This window comes from Amblyomma mixtum, chromosome 7 (genome assembly GCF_055824585.1).
Source record: "Amblyomma mixtum isolate Tamu chromosome 7, ASM5582458v1, whole genome shotgun sequence".
NCBI classification, from domain to species: Eukaryota; Metazoa; Arthropoda; class Arachnida; order Ixodida; family Ixodidae; genus Amblyomma; species Amblyomma mixtum.
The window spans coordinates 22,508,291-22,527,043 of NC_143018.1; the positions used below are offsets into that span (position 1 = coordinate 22,508,291).

General features: G+C 45.9%; 1 protein-coding gene across 2 annotated transcripts in view; it reads right to left on the minus strand.

Moving 5' to 3' along the window:
- Positions 1–1,167: 1,167 nt before the first annotated feature.
- Positions 1,168–18,753, minus strand: part of MED23 (mediator complex subunit 23) — a 59,981-nt gene continuing 42,395 nt past the window's right edge. For both annotated transcript variants that reach the window (XM_089551917.1, XM_089551916.1), the window contains 8 exons: positions 15,397–15,495; positions 14,668–14,805; positions 12,235–12,394; positions 10,828–10,900; positions 9,020–9,234; positions 6,542–6,662; positions 5,644–5,729; positions 1,168–1,529 (listed from right to left, as the gene is read on the minus strand). In XM_089551917.1, coding sequence (XP_089408043.1) covers positions 1,391–1,529; positions 5,644–5,729; positions 6,542–6,662; positions 9,020–9,234; positions 10,828–10,900; positions 12,235–12,394; positions 14,668–14,805; positions 15,397–15,495 — 1,031 coding nt within the window. In that variant the 3' untranslated portion in view covers positions 1,168–1,390. The remainder of the gene's footprint in view (positions 1,530–5,643; positions 5,730–6,541; positions 6,663–9,019; positions 9,235–10,827; positions 10,901–12,234; positions 12,395–14,667; positions 14,806–15,396; positions 15,496–18,753) is intronic.

The window sequence follows — 18,753 nt, forward strand, 5'->3', positions numbered from 1 at the left end:
AACATATCCGGATTCCAATCTGACTTCAGTAGTTTGCAAGTAGTGGGTCCTTCAATGTGCTTACAAGTTCAAAATCCCACTTAAAGTATACTTTCTTGAATTTTAAGGCCATTAAACCTACAACTGCCTACTCAAATATGAAAAGCCAGATCATTTTTAAAGTACTGAATTAATAAAATTGAAATTGTGTGCACTGGAAATGGTATTCAAATGCTTTTCTACATCTGAACAAACCAGGAAGAGCATGCTATGGATGTGTAAATTGATACCCAAATTTGGTACAGAAAAAGCCCATCATGCTCTAAACATTTATAGTTGTATAGAAATTTAAAAAAGCAATAGGTAATGATGAGCCATGATCCGCGGCTTCCTGTAGTACTCTGCTGACCAATTATAGCAGTGAACAAAATCAGTTTTAATGCCTGCATCAAACAAGCCAGAAGCATCAAAATTCTTGATCTTACAATTTCATCTACTATCTAGCCTCTTGTTTAAGTAATAAGAAAAGCTTTAAACTTTCTGCCACACAGGAATTCTGTTTGGCAGTCCTGAATGTGGGCAGAGCTACACTGCAGGCTTTAGCTGTAGCCAACTACAGTCAAGCAGCATAAGTGCTGTCTACCATATGTACAAGGTATATTGTGATCAGATTCACATTTACTCAAGCAGGTACTGCACCCCCAAGAAAAGCTTTCTCACTACACCATATCTTCGTGGACATTCACCACAGTACTCCCAAAAACACTATAAGTAGGATACAACTTAAAAAAAACAGCAGTTTGCAAAAACAACCCATGGTCTGCGGAGTCCTTGCTACTCTGCTGACTAATAATAACAGTAAACAAAATCAGCTTCCTGAAGCTCGACTATATCAAACAAGTCAAAGGCGTCAAAATTCTTGAGCTTGTAATTTCGCCTGGTGTTCAGCTTTTTGCTTCGGTAACAAGAAAAGCTTTAACAGCAAACTACATTTTGACACGGAAGAATTTAGTGTGGCAGTCACTGGAGACTTAAGTTGTATTCGACTTGAGCAAAAATGAAGACAGAATTTTGTAAACAGTGCTTCAAGGTACTTTCAAACAGAACAGGCAGTGAATGCCCTATCAACTTTCTTAATCATACGATCGACTGGGCACAGTTCTGATGATGCACAGAACACACAGCAAGAGCCAAGAAACATTCATGTTTATTAAATACTGCCAGCACTGGCAAAGTAACATGTTCTCACCATGCTTGGCACAGAGAACAGAAATTCCATGATCGTTTCCGTGGTCCATAACGAATCCTCTATACACACGAGGCAAACATGCCATAAAAAGCTGATAGACTCAGAGGCCAAATGTGTAGATGATCTTTGAATTATGAGAACGTGAAAAAGTTTTCCAAGAGTTTAGGCAGCCGCCGTTTCCTCTATGTTCAGGTGAGTGATGAACCGCAGCCGACGTTGAAGAGCTGGTCGCAGGTTACGGATGCTCCTCTCGATTTCGGTCTTGATGGAGTCGCCGGTGAACATGTACTTGATGTGGTACCTTCACCACACTCTCGTCAAGGACAAAATCCGAATGCAAAGAGCCAATCTATCTAGAAAACTCATGCAGAAATTTCGAAATATCTAAAAAGAAGCCTGTTGGCATGCATTTTGGTTTTTCACAAGTTCCATGGCTATAGACCTCCTCCATGTTTGCAAATAAGCGAGGTGGCGCTGCAGTCGCGAACGGGCTCGTGGTAGGCAAGAGGCAAGGGAGTGGCGTCGAGTTGAGGTGATGCAGCGTCGGTTTTCAAGGCTTGAAGGCGCGTTTTGAGTTTCTGAGAATCATAACAATGGTTGATGCTTTCAACTTAGTATTCCTCGAAGTACACCGGCTCGCGTTGGCCATGTACGGCGTATTTCGCCACAGTGTATTGTATTATGGCTAGAAAGCGTTTCTGCCGTTGGTTTCTACCCTAGGCATTGGATACAGTAATGTTTTTGACACTCTGCACTAGCAAGAATGATTTTACATCCGGACAGTGGTGAGGGAAGTACTGGCGTTTTTTTGGCAGAGCCGACGTGCGCTCACCGTCTGTTGACACACATGTCGAAAATTGGGGAATGCGTCGATCGTGTCCCGATCTCATCTGTCTCGCGTAACCGCTGTTTTTAGCCGTCAGATCAGGCACCAGCCAGGGCGACTTCTCCCCTTCTTAAACTGTCGATTTGGTTAAAGTGAAAAGTTTGGATTCCTGATATTATATTCCTTCCTAGCCCTGGGTCTTCTGTTTGGTTACGAAAAATTATAGCAAAATATTCAGCAGAAATTCATGAAATTACGGTTTTTAGATCTGTGGTCGTCCAAAATTGTGAGGTAATGAGTTTTCTGATGGTCCTGGCACGTCGCGAATTCTGCGGGTTTCCGACGACGGAGCACCACAATGGTAGTATCACTACGAAGAACAGGGATCAGAGGTTTCGTTGATTCCAGTGCCGCATTTTCTTTGACCAAAACGAAAGCGAAGAGGCCATAAGCAAGGGAATACACTTAAAGGTTTTGTGATCTACCACATTTTCTGATTGGCATCGCTCACCCCTGAGTAAATTTGTAACGAATGGAAATAGAATGATTGTATTTGTCGCGAACGATTCCAGAGACGTTGATGAATGCAATAAATCTCTCGATTTTTTTCCTACAGGAGCAGTAGTATGCTAGTTATATTTATAAGAAAGGTACTGAGAATCTAAAAAAAGAAGTACTAATACCGCCAGCATAGAGAATAGGCCTTTGGGAACATGCTGGCATAAAAAATTTCCGCACTTTCTACTTAAGAATTCAAGACTCAGGGTGACTTGACGAGGGTGCTAATTGTAATTATCCAAGAAATTTACCAGGTATAGCTGAAAATAAAATGCATTACTGAAATTAGCAGAGCAATTTCATATTTGCACCAAATTTGGTTACATATCTCATGCATCAATAAAAAAAACACTTCTTTGCCTCATCCCCTGTCAATCTTGCTACGTGCCTCTGTTGGTAGCCCGTCTGCGATTGCTTCTTTCCAAACAGGCTTCGCAATCGTGTGCTACTTCATGAAGCAGCTTATGACATATGCATGATGCAATGAAAAGCATATGGCTTTTATCACACTTAAAGTACGCTGTTCGAAGCATGCCAATGTGACCGTGCAAGATTGTCACAACTTACCAGACTTCTTTCTACTAGAATCAAATAATTATATCGGTCATGTTAAGAAATAGTTTGAAGTATGTACCAAATGCCCTAAAACACGCCATTATACGTTCGTATAGCTTCTACACACGTTAAAACATGCTGTGCGATCAACAAAATAACACACTCCTTGGTGGAGAGTGACCCTGCCGGCGCCCGTGCACATCAGCTCAAGGTGATAAATACCGTATTTACTCGCATAATAGGCGCAGTTTATTTCCAGAAAATCCGGCTCAAAGTTCGGGGTGAGCCTATTACGCGGGGTAAAATTTCCGAAAATTTTTCGACTCTCAAAATTGAACGCACCACGTAAACGCACTCGTGTACGGGCTGCACCCCGTTTTCCCGAAGAAAATATAAAAAAAAAAAGATCCGTGTAAGGTCCGCACCGAAACTTTCCACGACCTACGCAGGAATAGCCTTCGGAATGCACGCGCCGAGGCCTCTGCGATCGGCTCCGGCTGCGTGCAACGGGCGCTTGATCGCGGAGGCCACACACGCGCACAGGAGCTTCCAGACGCCACCCACGGAGGGCGCCCGATTTAGAGCTTATCATCATCATCAACGTTTTCCTCCGCCGCGCAGCGAGCTTTCGCTATCCATATCGCCATCAGCATCTCCAGCTCGTTTTTTTTTTTTGTTTTTTTTTGTTGCTGTCAAGTGCCGGGATCTGCGGTAGTGCGATAGTTCATCGTGGTTTATGGCTTTGCCGCGGAGCGTTGCTGTTTTAGCTCGACGGCCAAGCACCTTAACAGCTACACGGCTAGCGTGCGGCAGGTCGGAAAATACGACATGGCCGAGAAGTGGGGCAGTTGCGACTGCGGCGTCCCTAAATTTTCGTACGCGACTCCAAGCGCCGAGGTTTTCGCGGGCCTAAGTCGGGAACGTTTCCGGCTGGAGATGAAGCTTTCCAAACAGACGCTTAAAGTGAGCATCCCTGAAAACTGTGTGCGGCTGTTCTACGTGATGTCGTTGTACGTGTTGTGGGTCCGCAGCGGCACTAGTGAGGACTAGTAGTCAGTTCAGCAAAAGCTTTGTTAAAATAAAGACTGGGGAGCGGGGGGGTGGCGAGGTGTCGGCTTGCAATCGAGTAAATACAGTACTAATCACAGTGCCAAGTTCGGGGTGCGCCTTTTATGCGCGGAAATAAAAAAAAATCTGATTTTTCGCGCCCAAACTAGGGGTGCGCCTATTATGCGAGTGCGCCTATTATGCGAGTAAATGCGGTACGTGCGCAGCTACATACATGCTTTTTCTTTTCCTTGCACAATTTTAAGCGTACCATGCAGTTGTTCAGATGAATGAGCACGGCAATTTCCCTGCTATAAAGTACGTTGACTGGCAGCGCCGGTCAACACCCAGACTTCACGCTTTTAACACCGCAGCCCGTTTCCCAATGCGGTATTTATATGCGAGAAACCTATTAAGGCTATTCTAATTTTCCGTCTTAGGATACTACGCGGATGCAACAGCGACGCAGCTGCTCAGTACATGCTGCTTTTGCTGTGCGCAGCCACGATGCAGCCGCCGGTAGCTGCGGCAGCTGCGGTAGGCACGGGCAGGCGGAACCTGTTTTGCCTACCACGCAAAGTCGCTACTACCATCAGCGCCATCGCATCTCCGTGACGTCGCGGGGTGAAGGAGGTCTATATGTACTGGGAGTTACATGAGGCACATAGAAAAAAAAACGCAATCAGTGGGGTGATTTCACTTATTTCACTTGTGCACTTATTTGTTCCTTTTATCACGACCTTGATAAAGGTGTACCCTCAGTGCTGCAGTCTGCAAAAAGCAACATTTAAAAGTTTTTACTGCTGTATTGAGCAAATATGGGCTGATCTGAAAGAGACGCCTTGCTTTGACACAGCGTACTGAATCTAGTTTCGAGCACAGACATTAAAACATTCATGTGCATAAAAGCGACAGGAAATCAGCACACTGCTAACGCTATGGAAAAAATATTTTCCTACATATGAGGGGCAAACAGATGCAAACGCAAATGTGTTAACTGAAAAATAAAGAAGAATGGAAAAAAAAATACACGGAAAAAAGGGACATGCACACACTATTGGGGACAAAAGTGTCCACGATGCATGAGTGACTACTGAAGCCAATAACTACATGCTGTCTGTTGCTCTCAGCTATTAAGAACAAAAGGGGTGGCCAAAAATACCTTCTTTTCGAAGACAGCTTGTGGCATGCGAGTTGCAGAAACAAGTTCAGTGCAATATCCACTGTCAGTAAATAACGCTGCAAGTCTGATGATGCTATAATGAACTGCTTGATGGTGATTATATTATATTATATTATATTAAAATAAATATGCATTTATACACTTAGTACTTCTAGCTGCAGCACTTCTTAATAAGACTGTGAAGGTAGCAGGCACAAATAACGACACTGATGCAAATGTAGCTGCAAATATCTGAGAAAAGGATACAAGAGGTCGGTGATCTGATCAATGTAGTTCAGCTGCTCACAGTGCTTATCGACACTCTCCAGCATTTCATACAATTCCATTGTGATCTGGAAAGAAAAGGAAAAGATTTTAGACAATAGATGCAGCTTCACCAGGACAAACATGCAAGAAAAAAAAATCAGCTTGTATCCTTTTGTGCACAGTAATCATCGCAGTCATCGACAGTGAATAATGGCAAGACACTATTACCACGAGTGCGAGCATTCAGAAGAAACAAGGGAAATCAAGTGAGTTGAAAAGGAATTCATTTTTGATGAGAGGTCCTTAATCAGCATAAGCCATAGTATTAGCACTTCGGTTAGTATAGATTGAAGTTCAAAGGAAATCAAGTGAGTTGAAAAGGAATTCATTTTTGATGAGAGGTCCTTAATCAGCATAAGCCATAGTATTAGCACTTCGGTTAGTATAGCCTGAAGTTCAAGGGAAATCAAGTGAGTTGAAAAGGAATTCATTTTTGATGAGAGGTCCTTATTCAGCATAAGCCTTAGTACTCTTCACTTCGGTTATAACCTGAAGTTCAAGGGAAATCAAGTGAGTTGAAAAGGAATTCATTTTTGATGAGAGGTCCTTATTCAGCATAAGCCTTAGTATTAGTACTCTTCACTTCGGTTAGTACATATAACCTGAAGTTCATGAGAGAAAAACCTCGAGTTGTCTATGAGAATTCATTTAGATCATAAGCAAAGCCTCATTAGTCAAGAGTTGGCATGTTTAAAACCGCTGACATGTTCAATTATCAAGAGTTGACTGTACCTCCACTTTGAGGCGGTAAAGAGTTTGCTTTAACTACCACACTGCACACTGATTAAGCCAAATTACAAAACAAGAACGAGGAGAGATAGAGGGCGTGCACACTGACGTCCATGACGTTGCGTGACCTCTCGCTGCCCATGCGCTGGAAGAACGGAGCCACCAAATGGCACAGGAAGAGGAACTGCTCCTCGGTCTTCACCACAGGCTTGAACCGGTCACGCATGATCCTGGGAAACAGGAACACTGGCTTAGAACAACACCTTCCCCTTTCAAAAAAGCCGAAAACGGAGGCCTGAACAACTCAACCATTCAAAAAGAAAAAAGAACCAAAGCTGCAAATATTTGTAAGCCTCAATGCGCTTACCTGCAAGCGCAAAGTACGCTGACAGCATTACCTAAATTCAAGCAAGTCCCTCAATGTTGTTGTCCTTTCTTCCATTCATGACCGTGGCCATTTTTGTTTTTTGTTTTTTTCCCAAATTTGCATACAATGAATTTAGATGGTTCAGAGCGGATTTTGCTAACAATACTGAATGTCACTGCTCACATAGCACCTCTACGTGTGAAAATTCAAAGTGACATCATTCCGACTGCTCTGTACTAATTGCACTGCACAAACACAAGAACATGAATAAAATACTTGGCATTATGACAGACACCATGCCAAAGGTCTTTTCCGAGGGTGTTATTCTTTCTGTAGTTTTAATGCTTATTTTATGTGTTAAAGAGGACAGACAGAATGCACTTCAGAGGTGGAAGGAAGCATATGTAAATTGTGTATATATCAGATATGTGTCACTCTCATACTACTCCCAATGGGCACTGAACGTCCCTTGGACGTCCTGGAATGTCCCCAGGACGTCCAGGGGAGGTTCAGTGCCCATTGGGACTCTCTCATCTGTAAATAAACTGAGATGTTCCATCTCTAGGCGTATGTTACATGCAGCCCATCGCCTTTGATAAGCTAAACATGTCTTCTTTTTTTTTTTTCAGTGCACTGCGCCTAATGCAAAACAGCCAAAATGATGAAAACCAAACAGCCCAATTTGCACTCCCCAAACCCCCTCCATCAAATGTAATTTTGACATGCGTAGTGTGCTCTGTGCGTAATAGTCAAGAGCTGATCAAAAACTAACCAGTCCAACTAGCTGTGTTTTGAAGAGCAACAACCTTACGGTGCATGAGGAAACAGCCGCCACTCTTGCGGCTCCTACTAACGTGTACAGCGACGTACCAGCTAGAAGATCAGAAGGCTGTACTGCCAGGCGTGCTTCTGTTTCTAATTTATTACAAAACTTCGGCGCCAAACAAAATTCTGAGACTGCTGTAAGAGAGGAAGTGACTTTTCAACTGCAGTCACAGATTCTATGAATTAACCTTGCTGCTGGGTACACTCATGGCTATTTTCCGCTTTTCCAGCTACCTTCTAGTTTGTCGATTCGCCTCTCAACACCTTTCAACACCTCCAAAACCTGCTTCCAAGTACAGTCTTTGTCAAAAGTAACCAGGCTGCATGGTTTGCTTCTAGCTTGTATAGTGGAGCCCTCGTGGGTTTCGTTAAGATCAAAAGGTGCTGGAAGATAAGAAGACCCCCAGTCCTTACCTTTAACGACCATTTCAGCTTCAGCGAAGCTGTAAGAGCTCCACTGCATGAGCTAGAAGTAAACCATGCAGCCTGGTTACTTTTGACAAAGACTGTACATTGACAATTAGGTAAGTTCTACTGGCTACTAAACCTGGTTCTCTAGCTTTTTCATCAAAAATCACTGAGGTCAGACAGTGAGCATCTGGAACACACAATGAGCCGGCCCTTAATGTACCCACAGGTTCACAACACATCAGTGACCCTCAACAACCCAACAGCAATAACTAACAGACAAACAAACAAAAAAAACAAACAAACAAATGGGTACACCAAACAGAAGGTCAAATGTTTTAGGGGAATCCCCCAAGGTGGAGTAAATTTGTAATAAGGGAGTAATTACTAATTGGCATCCACCCAAGCGCAGCCATACGGCTACAAAGGAAAGCTATACAGCTTTCTCAGAAACTTTGTAGTTAAAGAAATTCCTCCTGGTCCGGGGTTCGAACCCGGGACCACCGCTTCACCGGAGCAGTCGCTCTACCAACTGAGCTAACTGGGACGGCAAGCTTATGGTAGGGCGAGAGCGAATTGATCAATAACTCGAAGTGGGAACAGTGTTGGTCAAATGTTTTAGGGGAATCCCCCAAGGTGGAGTAAATTTGTAATAAGGGAGTAATTACTCATTGGCATCCACCCAAGCGCAGCCATACGGCTACAAAGGAAAGCTATACAGCTTTCTCAGAAACTTCGTGTAGTTAAAGAAAAATTCGGCCTGGTCCGGGGTTCGAACCCGGGACCACCGCTTTACCGGAGCAGTCGCTCTACCAACTGAGCTAACCGGGACGGCAAGCTGCAGGACGGCAAGCGGCAGGACGAATTTTTCTTTAACTACGAAGTTTCTGAGAAAGCTGTATAGCTTTCCTTTGTAGCCGTATGGCTGCGCTTGGGTGGATGCCAATGAGTAATTACTCCCTTATTACCAAACAGAAGGGTACCCACTGTGGAATCTGGCTAATCTGGCCAATGCTGGCGTGGTACCAGACGGCGTGCACCAGCGCCATGAGGTAGCAGCACTGCACCTCGGTGATGCTGCTGTGGTTGGACGAGAAGCTGAGCAGCTGGAAGATGCTCTGGTTGCTGCCAGATGGCGTCGCCAGGTAGGGGCCTTGCAGGGCCGACAGGATGCGGTCGTTGAGCACGGCCCAGTACGGCTCCTGGAGACAGAACATGCCACAAGGCGCATAGTATAGAGTCGAGTGAGGCAGCACGATATACAGTGGAACCTCGATTATACGTCCCCCGGTCATGCGACGACCCGCATTTTACGACGAATTTGTGCGGTCCCGGCAAAACCCCCATAGAGACAATGCATTAAAAACCTCGGTTATACGACGCAAATTTTAGAAGGACCCCGCTTCGTACGACGGCTGGCTCGTACCGTCCGTCAAAAAAGGCCGTCAGCAAACGCAGGCCGGGATGTACCGTATTTTCGCGATTCTAAGCACCCCCCCTATTTTCGGAAAAAAATTTCTGAAAAAAAAAAAACTGCATGCGAATCTAAGCACCCCCGTTTTTGCGCGGAAGAGAGCGTTGCCGAGGCCGCCAAGTGCACTTGCTCTCTTTTTCGTCGAGCCTGTGCAGTCGGAGTCCCAAGGAGGCGCGGCCTGCGTGTTGTCGTTGCGACTGAGAGAAGGATGAAAAGGAAAGCGCACGGGCCCGCCTACTGGCGTGAGCCAAGCCACCACCACTGCCGAGGAGAGTTAAAAGATCAGAGGAAAGATAAAGAGAAAAGATAAGACGCGCGTCCCAGCAACAGATGGGTCTGCAGGAGCCGACGCTGATGAAAAAACAGATAAGCGGGCGAGGCCGCGCTCGCCCAAGCGAGTACAGCGGCGTCCACGGCGCTTTTTGTAATGGAAGTAATGGATGCTTGTGCCCCACGATAAAACTTCCGAAGTGGACAACGATGCAGAGGTTTGCGCTCCCATTCCTAGTTATGCGGACGTGTTGCAGAGCGTCGACAACATCCGGCGCTTTGCTTGCGCGCGCGACGATGTTGGCGACCTACTGCCAGACGTGGCAGCCCTTGAAAGAAAGTTGATGCGCCGAGGTTAGGCAAAGGTGCAAAAAAAAAAAAAATACCGATATTTTTAAACGGTAATAAAGATTTTTTTGCAAATCTGTTTCAAACAAATGCTGGGTTTTGTCTTTTTTAATCTGATTGGCGTACTTGCCGCGGGCTTGAAGCCGGTCAACAGTTTTCGGCGCAAGGCCGAGCGCCACTGGCCGCATTCTTTGATTTTCGATTATACGACACCCGGATTATACGACGGTTTCGCGCGGTCCCCTGAACGTCGTATAATCGAGGTTCCACTGTATAAACAAGACAAAGGAATTAAGACGGTACAGCAGAAAATAAAGAAGTCAAAACTGTTGAATAACCTCAACAAATAGGGTACTTCACTTTTCATTGTCTCTATAATTAAGAATGTAATTTTGTTCATGCTAGCAAAGTTTGCACTGCTGCAATATATATATTCTGCAGACTATCAACACATCAGACCTTACACAGAGCTTACATGCATAATGCGTGTTGTGTTGGGTTTAATGGCGCATAAGCTGCTAAGGCTATCATGCGCCAAGCTCATAAATGCATAATGCACGCGGGAAAACAACTCTTAATTCTGTCAGGAAAAAAGAAATGGAAGAGGTCACGTTTTTCTATTAAACACCGCAGTTGATGTTATTCGATGCTGCTGTATTCTGAAGGCTGCCCCACTAGTGTATGGAGCAATAACAGGACTTACGGGGAGTGCAGTGAGGATGAGTCCGATGGCATTCATCCAGTTCTCAATGCTGCCACGTGGAAGCACAGTGTGTCTGGAATAAAACAAAACATTAAAATTTTTTTAGGAACTCAGCAATGCATAAACAGACTACACTCGCCTTTTCTGAACTCAAAGTAACGACCATCTACCTAGAGCCAACTACTACAAAATTTAATTCGGCGAAATGAGCCAATGGTGGCAAATTTCAGAACTGAAATAGGGACAGAACGCTCACGAACACATGTGGCTTCAGAAAGCAGCTGCCTGCAGAAGTGGTCACCTTTGAGGAGCTAACAAATCACCAGGTTTTATGCTGGCAAATGAGTGAGAGGAAGAGGCCATTCTTACAAGAAATCACATTACGAGTGGCAATTTGAAAGTTGGCATCGGTCTAGAACACCGTTCCGGCCACTTCCAACATTATTACACCTCTAAAACAGTTTACTGGAAAGCAAAATGTCCCGCTCAAAGCACCTAGTATAGGAAGAAAAAAAAATGTTTTTTTAAAATACAATATAATGGCGATTTAAGCCAGCCCCATATGCAAAACCAAGCCTCCTGACAAAGGTTATTGCCCACGCTATACAGCGCCTTACAATGCTGCCAGGGAAGCAATGCTAGCAGCTGTATCCTGTCAACAGACATCTGAACCACTGTCACTCTATGACGCCTGACATACCACCATTATCTCTGCACTGAGCCAATAAGGGCTGCGTATATGTGTTTAAAGGTTGAGGCACTATTCTCCAATCCTGTGGTTCTCAAATATAGGCCTGTGAAATTTTTCGAGCAACATGACGACATGCTTGCAGTTTTTTAGGTTTGCGCTCAATAAAGAAGCCCCCTGCTAAAACCCTCCTGCATAGAGAAATGTCCTTTTCAAGAGCCCTTGAAGCTCAATGCCATAGTGCAGCATCACAACTCAAGGGTGAGACGAGGAAACAAACTAACGTGACATTCTTTTTTTTTGTATTGTACGAAGGTGTCACCACACATTACAGCATGCACTACTTGCTCAAAAACTGTCAGCAACAAGAAGATCAAAGATAAATTTAAAAGTTTTGCAGATTAACATTTCAGACTCTGTGGTAGCCACAGTGATCTCGGTGAACATTCAACGCATTGTTCAACACTGACCTATTTACCTTAGATGTCCCACACTTAGCCCGACAGCAAGTACTTCTTAACGCATTATTATAACGGAAGCGCCCGTTTAGCTACAAGCTTTGCCACACGAAATGAAAACTTGATAATAGCTCAACTGTGATAATAACCAAAATTTAGCAGCACTCGCCAGCACTGCCTTTGTACATAAACAATTTCCCCCTCCACCATGCATGATGACCTTCCGATGCTCAGCGCAAAGGATGAGTTCCCAACACTCACCCTTTCAGCACCACGTCCAACAAGGCATTCCCAACCACGGCAGCAGCAACAGGCAGTGCCATGAGCTCGATGCAAGTCACGTGCAAGGCATGAGCGGCCGAGTTGGGAAACTCATTGAAACGCCAGTCCGTGTGCGGGAACGGAGACCTGCCGGCCACGGCTGTTCGGGCGATCCGTCGTTAGGGAGAACAACGCATCTTTTTCACAGATAGGCGCACAGCTGGAAGCCTCACGTTTGTGTTTCTTTTTTTTTCACAAGAACCAACAAACAAACTGATTTAATTCTGCCTTGAACACCGAATGCAGCAGGATCTCAGTGATACAAATCTCAAGGGGTGGCAAAAAATATTTCCACTACGAGAGTCGTATCATCAAAAAACAAACAAACCTGTGTGCCAAAGCATGAGAAGTGCATTCACGCATCTCTATTCATGGCTGAAGTGGTGAGCCTACATCAACACTTCTGTACGACCCGAACCACAGACAGAACATCCGAAGTGTTACGCAGTTTGACCTGTCCGCAGGTCAGAGGCAAGAAAAGGAGCTTAAAACTGTGCTCACTGCTAGGAAAAAAAAACACCAACAGCCAAGTACACACAAAATCTATCAAAAAGCATTCGAAGTTTTCTCATAGTTCACGCACTTGTTGAATAAGAGATAGGAGCATGTCAATCCGTGGTTCGCATTACTAAATTGTTTGTTCTTCGCAGTATGTCAACAAGAGGAAATGAAATAATTGGTGTCAGCAACACAAAAGTAACAGGCCTAGGGGTTTATTTCAACCGTTTACATTCCTGCCCTGTTTCCCTTCCCCATGCAAGGAAGCTAAGAGAAACATTTTCCTCGTTAACCTTCTCACTATTCCTTTCTAGTCTTTCCCTTACAGTCAGCCTGTCAGCGCCAGATTGCTGCTATATGATCCCAAAAAGCAAGCAAAGCTTTCATGTCACCTAGAAATCATTGTGATACCCAGCAGGTCTTAAGCTAAGAGATATACTCTATCTCACAAGCAGTTTTCAAAAGAGTGGAACCAACAGCTCTCTTCTCCAATTGGCTGTAGAAACACAACAAATGAGTCCCTTGAATATCTGAGCAGTGTAGAACTACTCTCCAACAATTAATAAAGTAACTGAATAGGTACTTCGGGCTGGTGTTTTTTAAATACAGGCAGCGTTTCAATCACAGATTAAATTAACAGAGAAAGCTCGCACGGACACAGCTTTGCAGAGGCCTGCTGCGAAGTGGCGCACCGCCATTCGGAAACATGATGTCCACCGAGGCTGTCGTGATTCTTGTGCACCATCCGTTGAGAGTGCACTGTCTCCTAAGCAAGTGGAGCAGTTGGGCTTGAAAGTCCCTGAACCGCTTCACACCAAAAAAAAACAAGAAATGTCGATGAGCCACTAAACACCGCTTGCTGCGAAGAGAGAGCAGGTGACTACTGGTACTCCTTTCTCCCCAGAGATGGAGCCACCAGTCGGGAAACGACAGACACAGAAGAACGTTTATGGAGCGCACACCATTCTTATTGGCTCCGGTTGCCATCGCATTTAGTGCTGTAAACTACCTGTGAGGTGAAGTAAAGATCAGCTAGCGTCAAACTTAATGCAAACAGGTAAGCGCCCATTTTTAGCACAACGAACTCATCATCATCATCAGCCTGACTACGCCCACTGCAGGGCAAAGGCCTCTCCCATGTCTCTCCAACTAACCCTGTCCTTCGCCAGCCGCGGCCACTGTATCCCCGCAAACTTCATCTGCCTACCTAACTATCTGCCACCCCCTGCTACGTTTGCCTTCTCTTGGAATCCACTCCGTTACCCTTTAGGACCAGCGGTTATCTTGCCTTATTCGCATTACATGCCCTGCCCAAGCCCATTTCTTCCTCTCAATTTCAACTAGGATGTTATTAACCCGTGTTTGTTCCCACACCCACTCCACCCGCTTCCAATCTCTTAACGTTACACCTATCATTTTTCTTTCCATAGCTCGCTGCGTTGTCCTTAGCTTAAGCTGAACCCTCTTAGTTAGCCTCCACGTTTCTGCCCCACAGGTGAGTACCGGTACGACACAGCTGTTGTATACTTTTCTTTTGAGGGGTATTGGTAAACTGGCATTCATGATCTGAGAGAACCTGCCATATGCGCTCCACCCCATTCTTATTCTTATAGTTATTTCCCTCTCATGATCCGGATCAGCGGTCACTAGCTGCCCTAAGTAGACATCAACTAACTACCTAGTTGGTAATGCGTCACAAGGTCTCAGCTCACCGTCAATGTTGCCCTGTCTCCCTCAAATTGCAGGAAGTGAAAATTGGAGAGTTAAAAATGTGCTCAGCAGGAACAAAAAGCCTGGCTGCCTAATTTGCAAGTTGAATACACAGTTCAGGTGCACCAGGATGGTGGCAGGCTATAGTAAGCAGCAAGAGGATACTGTCGGCCATTCTTGCGACCAGCCCAATGTAGTAGTCCAGGTCAGGGATCCAGGTTGTGTCGTCAGCTGGCCGCTGCAGGTAGCTGATGTAGGCTTCGCTCAGAGCCCAGTTGCCCGACCGGATCTCTTTCAGCGATCCTGGGGCCAGATGCAAAATGACAGCCAATATTAACAACAGTTCTGCAGGGTAATAACAATCACAGCCAATCATAGTAGCTGACGCAATTGAGATGGGCTGTTATGAGTGAACGTATAGCTGGATAGTGAGCTGTAACCTACAACTAATGGAATAGAGTCGCCGCACTGGTTGGTTAAAGCTAGTGAAGACAACAGCAGTGTCAATAATTTGGGAACATACTGCATCATGAGTGCAATGCTCCTGTGACTACCAATGCCTAAAATATGCTGGAAGCACTTCCAGTTCAAAACATTCGCTATCCCTTGCCACATTTACAAATGCAAGGCAGTCAATTTCAAGATGTATGCCAAGGGTAGTTCGAATCACTAGGAATGTCATAAGTTCAGTGTTTGTGCATTCACTGCAGAAATTGCTCTTTTATTTACCTACTGCAGTTACAAAATTTTATAAACCGCAAGGTCTTGACAACAGTTATCATTATGAATAGTTGCCTGCACAATTTAGCCTGAACACAACAGCTGCCTGTACAACCCAGGTCAGCAACACCCTTCTTAAATTTTAAATAAAATAAAACTAAAAGGCGACCAGACCTGTGATTGCGGCCACCAGCTTCTTCTTCAGGAGAGGCCTGTCCTTCAGTTTCTGCTCGTAGTAGTGCAGAGTGTTGTACAGGTACGTCAGTGGCCGGTCTGCAAAATGCAGGTTGCTGTCAGTGGCTGGCCTGAAAACTCGCAGTTTGTGACGGATATCATCTACAGTTCTGTCGGAGAACCAAACAGTGTACCTAAGAACACGGTTCCTTCCATACATATGCCGCACAGTAATACCTCCAAGTACTGATCAGATAATCCAACGGCAATAAACCACGCAGGCCACTGCTGTGCAAGAAGAAAGATTTCGTTGAGTACCATATTTTGTTGTGTATAACAACACTCCTTCCCTCAGATGAATGCAATGCCTTTCAGCCTAAAATGTGTTTGTCGACGCAACTATGCAAAGGTGGAGAGTGCGTGGCGTTGCTTTTCCTGCCACTCTGGTGTACGGTTGGCGCCACCAGTAAGGCGGCAACAACCTTGATTTTCATCTGGCGCTTGAAGCTCCACCTGAACATGCTCAAATATCTTAGCACAAGTGCAGCTGTTATACTAAGCAATAGAGTTCACTTTCAACTGAGTATTCTGTGAATGCAAATACAAGATAGCTGTCACTTGACCACACCCTGAATTGCCACACAGCATAGTAAATATGGAATGTTTTCCCCCAGGTTAAATTTGGGTTAAATCATAGACCACACGCACGGCAGAATACAGCCACTCAAAGACTGCACAGGAAATGTGCTGAAATGGGCACGAGACTTTCAACTTCACAGCAGTTTTGACACAACCATTCCTTTCATAAATTGTGAGGAAAAAAAGTTCCTAAAAGAAAACAGGAAGAAAAACTGTTTCACTGGAAAAAGTGCAGTCAACAAATGAAAGACATGCCCGAAAATTGCAGTTCTACCTCTTCACTGCAAGCCCAATGTCTTGCAGGTACAGAATAAACACGGATAACTCACGTTATTTTTGTGCACTAAAAGCTTGCTAATTTGGTCTTCAACGGTTCGGGAAAAAATGTTCTAATTATCAAATGACCTGAAAAAACTGTCAAGAACTGCTTGCATCACAGTAAATTTATTTGGTGACAGGTTGGGCAACGGTAGTTTCATTTTGAGATGGGAATAGCACGGCAGTGACTATCTGTCACATTTCCATCAATGTTTCACTGTATACAGTCGAACCCGGATATATCGAACCCGCATATTTCGAATTATTGGCTATATCGAACACACAGATTACCCCCTTGAAAATACTATGTAAAAGTATAGGACAGTTGCGTTGTATATCGAATTCCATTTTCGCCGGACATTGGATATATCGAACGCCGCGCCGCGCCCCTGGAAGGTGCGCTTTCCCCAAAGACATTCCTGTCCGGTCCTCAGCCGCCTCAGCGGAGAACATTTCCGCAGTCAGGACGGAGGTGCGTTCCTCTACCACTACGAGCGGACATACGCCACATGTGCTCCGCAGTTTTTGGGCTTTTTGGCCCGGTCAACTCAGCGGAACTGCCAAAATTTTGGTGGGAGGCGACGCAGGAAGAGAAGCGGACCACGAGGACACCATTTTCAAACCGGTGGGCCCAATATTTTTGGATTTATCCGGTCTTGAAGATCAACCTCGTGGACGAATGAGCTAAGCCAACGCTAGGCCTAGCGACTAGGCTTCACGGGCGGCGACTTCCGCGGACTCCTCGACCTCGGCAGGCGACGGAGGCAGCGGAAAGATGGCCCAGACGCAAGACATCCATGCCAGACATGAATTTTTGGCAAACCGAATTATGGAGACCCAAGAAAGAATGGAGGAAGACCAACGAGACGCCACCGCCGGGGGATCCCACGTACAGGGCCCGACGGTGAACACCCAAATCCCGGGAGGCAGCACCCTAACAAAAACAGCGCAGGCGAGTCGCAAATACGATTCGGACTCAGACTGGACAGTAGGCATGTCGCAACGGCGGCACAAGAAAATACGGAAGAGCCAGGAAGCGACGGCAGGCCACGTGACGGGGGATCCGAGCCCCTCAAGCGGAGGGAAAAGCACAGGCGACAAACAAAGCACAACCAAGCAAGGCGAGAGGGAAGGAGCGCCGAAGAGGAGACTCCCTCCCCTACCGAAAGAAGATTTAAAGGTGATCCTGAGGCCAAAGGGACTAGCAGTGCGAGAGCTGCAAACACACCAAGTGGCGCGAGCGGTGGTTGCAGCCACCGGGCATGGATGCAAGGCAGAAGACCTTATAATCCGGCTGCGCAACGGCTCAAACATCATAATCGTCAGCACGAATAAGGAAGAGACAGCCAAACAAGTCAGAAACATAGCGCAGCTCAACTTCGGTGGAAGAAGCTACCAAGTCACGGCACACGTGGCGGCGCCGGAGGGAACGCTACGGGGAGTCATCCACGGGGTAGACCCGGGAACCCCAGAAGAAGAATTAAAGGCCAACCTAAGGACAAGAACGCACGGAGTGAAGATTTTGGCGGCACGAATGCTAGGGAGATCCAGCACAGCAGTCATTACCTTCAGCGGCCCAATCCTTCCCAAGCAAGTCCTGCTCTACGGGGGAGAGATGTGGTGCTACCCATATAGACCAACGAGGCAGATATGCTACAACTGCTACCAGCAAGGGCATCGAGCAGATGTATGCCCAAACCCGGAAAGCAAGGCGTGCAGGCAATGCGGCCAAGCAAATCCGGAGACGCAACACCAATGCGTACCGAAGTGCCTCGTGTGCAAGGGCTCCCATGTCACAGGAGCAAGGGAATGCACACAGCGACTAAAATCATTCGGAGAGCTACGAGCCTGGGGTCAGCAGCAACGCGGCCGCAGCCAAGGCAGAAATGGAGGACGACGACCACGCTGGTTCCGGAACGAGGACCAGGAGAAACAACCTGACTACGGAAGCGAGTCCAGGGGACGCAGCAACAGCCGGGACCGGAGCCAGAGCCGGGGACGAGGCGAGGCGAGCCAGACCACGGCCGGCCAGCAGCAAACGCAGCAGAAGAAAAGCGGCGGAGTTAAGGTAAGCTGGGGAGGCGGCTCTCCCAAAATACTTTTTGCTCCGCACGAGGAAAACAACACAACAGACACCAAGGCAGAAAACGAAAGTCTAAGAGCAGAAATCAACAACATAAGAAAGGAGAATAGGCAGCTAAGAAAGCAGATCAGCGACTTAATCGCAGAACTACAGGAGATACGGAGAACAGGTTTCTCACCAGTGAGAACGGCAACACCACCACCACAAACTATAGAGAACCCACAAAACATGGGGGAGACAAACACGGCAGGGGAAGACCTAAAAACACTCATGCTGCAAATGCAACAACAAATGCAGCAACAAATGCAACAACTAAG